Consider the following 10,790-nt stretch of genomic DNA (forward strand, 5'->3'; position numbering starts at 1 on the left):
CTTAAATGTTACCAAAATCTATATGAAGGAACAGATAGGCATGATAAGGGACTGAAGTTATATTTGAATTCTTTAGATTTAACCAAAGTGTCAGAGGACCAAAACTATCAACTAATTTGACATTCATTTATATTTGAAACGTGCAAAGCATTTGGATTTCATTTCATTAAAAATAATGTATCAACATCCAAATGCAAGCATTAGAGTAAACGGGACACTTTCTGAAGTATTTAAACAGGAGGCATGAGGGGACCCTTTGTCACCACAGATATTTGCGATATGTATGGAGTAGGGTTTGGTGTTATTGCATTGCAAATAAAAGTTCTGGGTCAAAGTTGAGTGACAGAGACTCATGTATATATGGAATCTGGCGTATCTATTTTCTAAACCCAAGCAGAATGGTGACAGTGGGTTTTTGTGTTTAAAAATGCTGAAACTATCATGAAGCCTTTTGTAAACATGAGAAATAATGTGGTAGTTATTACATAGTAAACATGAAATGGTCCAATTTGACCAAAACATCACAAAAAAGTTGAAGGCACAGCAGATATTCAGGAATCATTTTATTTAAAGAAATAAAGCTCTGAATTTAAAATATATATATATAAAAAAGAAGAATCATCATATCACCTTGACATCATGAGGTGGGAGTATATTGTGATGTTGACACAATTATACAATACAATAATACAAGAATAAAAGACAATGTTCTTCTGATATATCACCAGCAATCAGCAGCATCAGTAAATCAGGCTTATTCTGCATGTTGGTCAAAATAAGTCATTTGTCAAAATACACAAAACAGCCATCCAACTGGTGATATGGTGATATGCCACAGCCAAGCATTATATGGAGGCAAATCATGGCTCCTCATCCTATGAGGTTTCTCAGTTGGTTACAGAGAGAGATGTTTGGGATACAACGATACAATACAATAATACAACAATACGATGTGTGTGTGTGTGTCTGTCTATGTCCTCTTGCGCCTGAAGAGGCCACAGAGCCAAGAGACCCACTTTTTCTTCTTCTTCTTCTCTTTCAGCTCTGTTGTCGCTGAAGCAACCTGTCGAGTAAAACAAAATGTCAGATCTACCTTTTCCATTGTTTCTGAGCATCATGTTCATACCATAGCAGTAGGAAATGGCCTGTGTTTCAGGAAAGTTACAGTTTACACAGTACCATGGTGAAGGAGTTTTAGCTTTGCAGTAAAACTACACTGAATGTAGAAAATATTAGGGACATCTTCCTGATATTGAGTTGCAGCCCCACAATCCACATGTCAGTTGTCTCAAAGTTTAACAATCTTTCTCTAACTCATCTGCTTCTCTTTATCTTCATCTCCTCCTTTGTGCTTGCTATAGATTTAATGAGGGAAATCAATAAGGGATAATGGCTTTTACCTGGATTCACCTTGTCAGCGTACTTAGAGAAAGTGTCCCTAATATTTTGTCCATTCAGTGTATGCCTTAGGTGTAACATTAACCATGTGCTGTAGACTGTGACTTTGTAAACATGTTGTTTGAATGGCGGCTCACATTCAGCTCTGTGCTCCAGAACTCCTCCCTGCTCTCCTTGCGCTCCTTCTGCAGACGCAGCTCCAGCAGGGTCTGGGCTCTCTCTGTTTCTCCCTCCTCTCGCCAGACTGGGATGTTGACACTGAACGGGGTCTCATCTCCGCTCTTGGTGCCTTCAGCAAAGCTCACAGAGGGCTTGAGGTGGTTGAGGATCTCCGTGGCTATGAGGCTACAGGCCAGCAAGGCGATCTGAGGATCCTCCATCAGCCCTTGTCTGCTCAGCCAGACATAAGGAAGGGCCTGATTCAGAACCACTTTAAGGGGCCAGGACAGATCCAGGCTCAGTTTGATCTGTGAAAGGAGAAAGTGGGTGAGTTTATACACTGAATTTATACACTGAATGTACAAAATATTGGGGACATCCTACTGATATTGAGTTGCGTTATGTCAATGACGTGATTTTGAAGTGAATTCATGTTCCTTTTAAAATTTTATGTTTTTGTTTTAACCCCAAATGAAATCACAACAAACCTCCTGCTCGGGGTCGGTGAGGCGTTCCAGGTTTCGGAGGAAGACTCTGTTGTGTTGGTACTTGGCCGCCTCCTTCTGCAGCAGGGAGTGGATGTGCTGTACCATCTCCTTTTCAAAGGTCCGGTTCTGCAGGTGCTGCGGCCGGTACAGAGTCTGATCTTTGCCCCGGAAAAGTTCCACCAGGATGCATTTGATGGTGGACTCCTGCACCACAGCTCTTTCCTGTGTTAGAGGAGAAGATTTTGGTTGGTTCAGCTGAACCCTGTACAGATGGAGCTTTCACTTCAGGGGTAGTTAGAGGTTTGTAATCTTTGACCCGGACTAATATAAATTTGCTGGTAGTGTTGGCATGTGAGGAGCCAGTAGAAACAGGCCTGTAATTTATGGGTTCAAGTTTGGGGTCCCAACCTATAGTTTCACAAACACTTTCTTACACACTGTTTTATTTAGCTGAAGTAAACCTACTGTAGTCAGAAGTGGTTGGACAGCAGCAGAGTCACCAGCCCGTGGTTGGGGAGGAGAAGACTGGAGAGATCTGAAGCCAGATTTGGTTGGTTTCCCCTCAGGGCTGCAGACAAACCTCTGGTCTCCTCTCCCTCCTGCAGTTGCTTTGACACTGAGAAAAGACCAACCATCCAACCCATCAGTGACAGGCTTGGTCTCTTCAAACAGTTGTGTCTCTGGGAACTGCTTCATGAAGGCAGCCAGGCTGCAGTCGAGGGCCAGAGGGTTCTGGGCAAGCGAGCTGCTGTCCGTCGGCGTCTTCACCTCCTCATGATCGTCACCAACAAAGAAAGTGCCGTCCACCCACACCACATCCCTGTTGGACGAGCGGGGCTTGGCGACTCTGCTCCGGTATTCCAGGATGTCCTGGTCAGTGATCCTGCGCAGAGCCTTCTGGAAGACCTTGGTGCACCGGATCCAAGTTCCATACTGCTGGAACATTTTCTCCCGCAGAGATTCAGGGAGAAGCTGAGAGAACAGCCTGGTCTCCATCTCATCTCTCTCCCTGGGTGCTAAGAGCAGAACAGAAGCATCGGTCAAGCAGTGTCATAATACTGGGAGCAGAGAACAAGGAGGGGTGAAGCAGTGTCATAGTGGAGAGTATTTCTAAAGTTAAAAAATCATGGGACCGGCCAGACCGCCATTCCTCCCCGCAACATGAATCTGGTTGTGTCGAGAACACCTATTGCATGAAGTGCAAGGTACTGTGGGATGTATAGCAATAAATGACCATAGCTTCTTCCATTTGATCACCTTGGTTCGGAGCACCTGACTCGTCGGCCTGCCTGCCTGGCTGGTACATAGTCAGGACGGCCTCGATGATTACACGTGGGATGGAGCAGAGGAGAGCAGGGTCTCTCATCGCCAGCAGTTTCTTCACCTACAGCAACAGACCAGGCATTTTTGTGAGAGGCAGTCCAGAAAGATTTGGACCAAGGACAATTTTTAGGAGTATTTTGTCAAGATAGGGCATTAGGGGTTCAACTCCCACTAGGACAATCCATTCTGAAAATGCATGTGCTCACAGTATTGCATGAAAAACATATCCAACAAATGGGATGCGATTGGCACTGATATCCAGTTGTACCTGAATAGATGATCCAAAGCTCTTCATGAGGCGGCTCTGGAGCAACACGGCGGCTCTCCTGGTGTTACACAGTGGAGGAGGGAGACTGGTATCCACGGCAACGCCTGGAACTCTCCGCAGGGTCTCCAGAGTCACAGCACTCATCTGGACAAGGAAAGGAGAGGTGATCACAATGGAGAAGAGAAGAGAAGAGAAGAGAAGAGAAGAGAAGAGAAGAGAAGAGAAGAGAAGAGAAGAGAAGAAAAGAAAAGAAAAGAAAAGAGAGGAAGAGAAAACTGAGTTAGATACAGTAGTAGTAGTTGTAGTAAGGGCAGTAGTAGTAGTAGCAGTAGCAGCAGCAGTATTAGTAGTAGTAGTAATAATAGGAGTATTAGTAGTACACCTACATGGAGGCACAAGGCCAGCAGTTGTTGCTGATCCAGCCGCCCGACACCAAAGCCGTTCAGTGGGTGGAGCTTCAGCATCAGCTGGATGAGCAGATCTTCCACTAGCTCACTGCTGACAGTGAGTGTAGCAGGGAGAGGGAGGCAGTCTGCTGCCGACACCCTCTGTCAAATCACAAGTGTTTGCATTTACTTCATCAGCTTTTATGTTAGAACTAAATGGCTTCAAAATCTTTTCGACTTTTCTCCTCAGCTTGCATTTCTCTGATTTCTTTTCATAGCTTTCCTCCCTCTTCTCTGTCTTAGATCATCATTCTAAGATCACAGGAATAGTTTGATAGCCATTGTCAGGACACCATGGCTCTGACCTTTGAACTCTCACTATTGGTTGCTTGTTGGTGATGTAGGAATTTAAGCTTATGTTACTGTTGCAAATACTTTAAGTTTTGAAAATGTCTAAAAATTTAAATGTTACCTACTGTTTTTTTTTATATATGAACTTTACTAAAATTATACATAGCCTATGTGACTGCAAACACAGTGCTTCCACTGCAAAACTGTCACTCTGAAAACATTTCTGAATCATTTTTGTCATCATACTTGACAGTTTTATGTTATTCATGTTGTCATGTGTTTTAAAATGTGTCAGCTGAACAAAATAAAACAGAATACAATAAAAACATTAAACTAATCTAGACAGGATTAAGTTTAGTTGAAAGTAAATTTAACTCGTCTCACTCACCTGGGCTATGTTCAGAGCCACCAGGTGAGCAATATATTGCTGGAGGATGGGTGAAGAGACCAACAGAGCTTTCTCCAGCACGGCTCTGGGTCCTAAAACCTCCTCCAAGGTGCCCAGGACGCACTTGGCCACCTGCAAATATACACCTTAAATATAATATGGTGGCCACATATATGCCGTTGATCTTACACTGCAATGCATTTTATTTTTATGTTAACAAGTCATTCAATGTATTTTGATATAATATTGTCAACACATTAAAGGGGATTCCTCCTGCACTTGCAACATTTGAACATGCTGGCAGCACAGTATCACCTGGTAGTGCGCAGTGGGCTGGAGCAGACAGTTGGCCTCCTGCTTCTCCTCCGTCACCTGGACCCAGGGGAAGGAGGGAGAGAGGAGGCGCTGTGTGTCCAGAAGGCCATGGGCCTGCAGACAATCCACAGACTCAGGGGCACAAGGGCTGATCTGGAGAGCACAGAAGACCAACATGAGACATGAACTTGAGTTTCAACCATGAAGATTTAATGAAGGGGAAGCATGCATGTACTGTATAACTCACCAAGGGAGGGAGCAAAAACATAAGGTGAGATTTGATCAACTATGCATGTAATACAAGTCAATACGTTTAATAGTTGGAGCATAACGTAATAAAATAATTCTGCAGAAGCCTGAACTGTAACTACTGGAGAATATTGTGATTATCTTTGGATTCAAAGGTTCCCATTTCATATCACATTGAACGCACATCCATGATAATGTACCTGAACTGTCAGCTGGGAGATGACTTGTTTGAGGGAGTAGCTGTGGACCAGCTCCGTCCAGGACTGAATCCTGGTTTGGGTCTGGGCCTCAGCTTTCTCCACCTCAGAGGGACAGGAGTCCATGATCTCGACAAGGCAACCTGAACACCATGGAAAATAACATACAGCATGGTATGATACAGCATTTATTCAAGTTATTCATTTATAGTACAATATTACTACAGCCATAGTGTTTCATTTGGGGACAATATAACAAACTGTAACATGTAACATTTCACTGACACTTAGGATGCTAAAATGTAGGATTTGTTTTAGGCTTGAACAGGTTAAGCAGTGAAATTAGATAAGTGAGTGAAAAAAATCATACCTTTGCAGGGTCTTGGAGAAGGTGGTCACTGATAAGAAAGTGGTGAATGCACGCTCAAAGCAACAGCAGACAACAAGGTGAAAACACAGTCAATCGCAGTCGTGAAGACGTGGTGTGTACGCAGAGTGAATCCATGTAAACTGACACACAAGGCGCATCTTGGACCTGAAACTCTGATTCCATAGATTCTAAACTCTACAACTCTCCATTGTGCCCTGTGACATCACAGTTCAATGTTGAAGAGATGCTGCTAAAATGGAAATGCTCTATTTTTTATTGCTCAGTGTATTTATTTTATTTTATTTTATTGTATTTTATTTTATTTCTGGGGCAGTCCATGCTGGCAGCTTGGAGGAACAGGGAAAACAATAGGTGGGGTCAGTGGAGGCAGATAGGATTTGCATTGATACCGCTCCATTAAAAACAAAGACACCGATGACAATGAAGTACATGAGATAACAGTCATACAGCATACCATACATACACACCTAAAAGCACACGTGCCAAATCCACACCTACACATTATTTTTACACTTTGCAAAGAGTGCCCACCCTTTAATAAAGTGACCTAATGCCTTACAAAGGCCCTTCATTTACCTGACTTCTAATGCTTCCATTAAATATCACCTAGCCTGCACATTCAGGTGACAAACAATCTCTGTGTAGGTGTCATTATGGAGGCGTGAGGTTGGACAGCTAATGCTCTGGTACCTCTTCTATAGAAGGAAGGGGTTTGAAGAAAGAACTGGCAGGGTGTGATGGGTTGGTGGACAGTTTCTTTCTGTGAATACAGGTGGCATATGGAGCTCACAGCCAGTGATCTTAGCTGATGTGCTTGTAACTCTCTCCAGCTGCTTCCTCTCTTGAGCTGTTGTATTGACATACCATGTTGTGATGGAGAGGGTTAGCACACTCTCAGTGACAGCCCTGTAGAGGTGAACCATAGCTTCCAGAGTCACAGCAAATTTACTGAGCTGACGCAGGAAGAAAAGTCTGTGATGGGCCTTGCTGATTATAAGGCTGGTGTTGGCCTCCCGCTTCAGAGTATGCGAGATGGCAGTCCCAAGAAACTTCAAGCTTTTAGGATTATATGTGTGCACAAGAGAGAATGAAGAAATAAAAGGAACAAACTATCTTTTATTATTTATTTCTGCTCAAAACCTTCTGGAAGAGATTTATACCAATTTCTGATTTTTAATATTGATTTGTTTATTTTTTCACCTCTCCTCACCTCCACTTCCCTTAGCTCCTTTGTAAATAGGCCAATATGTAAAATCTTTTACTATTTGATCGTGAATTTTCAAGAGAGGGGTCCATATTAGATATAGGATCCTGGGATCCATGCAGTGAGATTAGCATGGAAAACCTATTAACAATTACGCTACCGTGGGGGATGGTGGCAAATTATGGAAGCCGTCAACGTTTTTTTCTTCTTTGTTGTTGTTGTTTTTTTTGCAGTTATGTTAATTATGAACAAAAACCAAGGGAATAGGAGAGAAAGGGCAGAAAGAAAGAAATATGGGTGAAAAAATTGGTGAAATTACTATAGTTTCATTGAATGCTAATGGTCTTAAAAATCCAAAAGAAAGAAAATTCTTGGGTGATGTTATATTCTTGCAAGAAACACATTTGAATGGAGAAGAACATGACAAGTTGGAGAAAGTAACATCAGCTCAAGTGTTCGCATCATCCCATAGTACAAGCAAGAAGAGGGATGAGAAAGCATGTATCATTTGAAACTGAAAAATGTATAAACGATAAAGAAGGAAGATATGTTTTAGTGATAGGAAATATAGAAAACATACAAATAACTTTGCTGAATGTCTATAACCCACCTGGGCAGGATTCAAATTTATCGATTTATTCGTATTTATTCGAATTTATTCGAATTTATCTTTGACAGAAGCAAAGGGTAATGGGTGGAGATCTTAACATGGTTATGAATGTAAGATGAAACACAAATCAGAAAAAAAACAGGAAGTTTTGAGAAGAGCGGAGAAAGAAATAGGATTGGTTGATGTTTGGTGAATTTTAAATCCGCAGGTTACAAAATTCACATACTACTCTGAGGCACATAAAATTTGTAATCCTTAAAAACTTGTGTTCCCAATGTACTGGCAGTAATGAATAAGTGGACAGATACGGCCTTCAGTTGCAGATATCAACAATTTAAAACATAAGGTTTCGCTGGACCAAATTATACCCAGAAGTAGGCTGTCTTTGACCTTGATGGTAAAATTCATGTTTTTGTGATGAGTAGTAGTCTGTATCAGATCAGTCAATGTGTGGGACAGAAGTGGAGGCAAAGATCCGTGGCTATGCATATTTAAAGATGCTACATGTAGCATTTTAAACATCTCTTCGTCTGTCTCAGATCCGCTCCATCAGCGAGCCTCTGAGGCTTGGCCGCCTGCAGGGGAACCACTTTGACCTGGTGGTCCGCGACCTGAGACCAGACAGGGCCAGCGACACACACCTGGCTGGCCCGGACACACACACTCACCTGGCAGCACTGGTACAGCAAGCGGTGGAGAACATCAAGGTATTATACTTATTCTTATTTCAGCAGATGTGTGTCTTCTTTGGGACAACCCAGACTTGCTTTTTTATTTTTCAACACAACATATGTTCACAACCAAGCATATTACCACAGTGTATGTTGTATCTTGTATCTTGTCCCAAACTAGACACATAGATGGTGCATCATTTTTAAGGGCGAGCCACCACGAATGAGCTTCGTTTAAATCATGTCCTCAACTATATGCGTAGGAGTCACAGACATGGATTAGGCTACAAAATCTCATAATGGAGATTTTGACCAAAAGGGATATTTTACTGTAGTACTAGGCATAATCTGTGTTATGAAACAGCCCAGTGTGGATGAGCTGTATGAATATTTCCTCTAGATTTCTTCTCCTGAAGGAGTGGTCAGGTCACTGATACCACATTTAGGCCACAGAACGCCAAAACATGCTGTTGCACAACATGGTATACCATTTTTGGAAAAAGAATCATTACCTTAAGTTTATCATTCACTATATCTAAAATGTAGATTAACCAGTCTGTAAAAGTGTCATCATTTGTCAACTAAGGACTTAAATTATCTGCTATCCTTCACAAAGTCCCATTTGTGTTTATTTTTTGCAGTTGATTATTTTGAAAGAGTAGGCGTCACTTTTTTAAATGGTGGATACCTGTTGCTGGAATGAAACCGTTCACTTTTAACTGTCTCACTCCTGCTAATCAATGCAAGAGGAAACAGATCAGTGATTTTTCAAACTAGCTTTATAGCAGCTGCCGGACACACTCTGGTTGTTGTTCCTTGCAGGCCAGAGGCTTCGTGAACTACTACGGACCACAGAGGTTTGGCAGCGGGCAGAGCGTTCAATCTGACCAAGTCGGACTGGCTCTACTCAAAGAAGACATGGTAGGTTTTACAGACATTTACCAAAACACAGGATCTGGTATCTTGTACTGTGAAATTATGCCTGCAATACCTCCACAACCCTCAGCAGTAAACTGCGCCATCCCATGAACAGTAAACCCTGTTCATAGCCTATTTCAGGAACTAAACTGTTGTTGATGTGTATTGCTGTGTGTGTGAATCAGGGGAGTGCTGTGCGTCTGTTCTTCACACCAGAGGAAGGGGATGATCCTCAGAGCCAGGCCAAGAGACACTTCCTCCAAACAGGTGAGTTCATTGCTGTAACTAGCATGTTGTGTATTGATATGTATACTACAAGCTGTCACTCTTCTACCGTTCTACCATTTACTGTTAAATTGCAGCGTAAACACTGAACATGACATTTAAATTACATTTGGATTTTGGGCATTTAGCTGAGTGAGCAAGCAGGAGTTCATTGTTTTGCTCAAGGACACTTCAACAGTTCACATGGTTGCTCATGGGCACATTGGCATTTGCTAGGATCAAACCTGTCACCTTTTGGTTACAGGACAGTCTCTCTAACCATTAGGCCACTTTGTCACCCTGCAACCACCCTGTTGATTTACTGAGATGGACCTTTACTTTTCTAGATCCATGTGGCGACAGGCCAAGAAGAACAAGAGGGAGTCTGCACACTGGGACAGGGACGCACTACAGAGAAATACTACTACTGCTATTACTACTACTACTACTACTGCTACTGCTACTCCTACTGCTACTACTACTGCTACTGCTACTACTGCAACTACTCTTTCTACTACTACTACTACTACTACTACTACTACTACTCTTTCTACTGCTACTACTACTACTTCTGCTACTACTACTACTACTTTTTCTACTACTACTGCTACTGCTGCTACTACTACTACTTCTACTGCTAATACTACTACTACTACTACAGTACTACTGCTTCCACTGCTAATACTACTGCTACTACTAGTACTACTTCTACTAATGATAATAACAATAACAAAATCTATCTTTTATGAGCCTAAGTGTTTGTTTGTAATTTACGGCAGGTATTACTGCCCATGCCAGGCAACACTGTCAGGTACCCAGAGAATGCTGTGGGGACTTGGTACCAGGAGAGACTGGCCAGAGACGGGCTGGAAAACTGCTGCTTCAGAGTCGGCGCCCTCAAATGCAACCTGCCTGGCTGCTACCGCCCCCTGCTGGCCTTCCCACGCAACCTCAAACACCAGCTACAGAGCAGCACAACAGCTTGCTCACTCTCACCTTGAACTTTGACCTGGACACTTCCTGCTATGCCACCATCTGCCTCAGAGAGATCATGAAATGTGACCCCTAGTGGTCAGGTGTCAAGGTTTTTTTTTTTTTTCTATTTCTGTTGTATTTGTGTAAACTGTGAAGAGGAGAACGTTTCATTTAATAATGAATAATTACTTTTTTGTTTACTGGGAAAGAAACAACTCTTTTCTAACTCACCAGT

At 42.4% G+C, this 10,790-nt stretch overlaps 1 protein-coding gene across 1 annotated transcript; it reads left to right on the forward strand.

The window, feature by feature from the left end:
* The first annotated feature begins 7,825 nt into the window (after positions 1 to 7,825).
* LOC139645524 (pseudouridylate synthase PUS7L-like) lies at positions 7,826 to 10,581 on the forward strand. Its single transcript, XM_071521259.1, has 5 exons — positions 7,826 to 7,837; positions 8,267 to 8,434; positions 9,221 to 9,319; positions 9,502 to 9,583; positions 10,379 to 10,581. Exons 1-5 carry the CDS (start codon positions 7,826 to 7,828, stop codon positions 10,579 to 10,581), a joined length of 564 nt encoding a protein of 187 aa, XP_071377360.1.
* The last annotated feature ends 209 nt before the right edge of the window (positions 10,582 to 10,790 follow it).

This window comes from Centroberyx affinis, unplaced genomic scaffold (genome assembly GCF_046629955.1).
Source record: "Centroberyx affinis isolate AG114_WGS23_722 - 3 ecotype Tasmania unplaced genomic scaffold, CSIRO-AGI_Caff_v1 ptg000879l_1, whole genome shotgun sequence".
Taxonomy (NCBI): Eukaryota; Metazoa; Chordata; class Actinopteri; order Beryciformes; family Berycidae; genus Centroberyx; species Centroberyx affinis.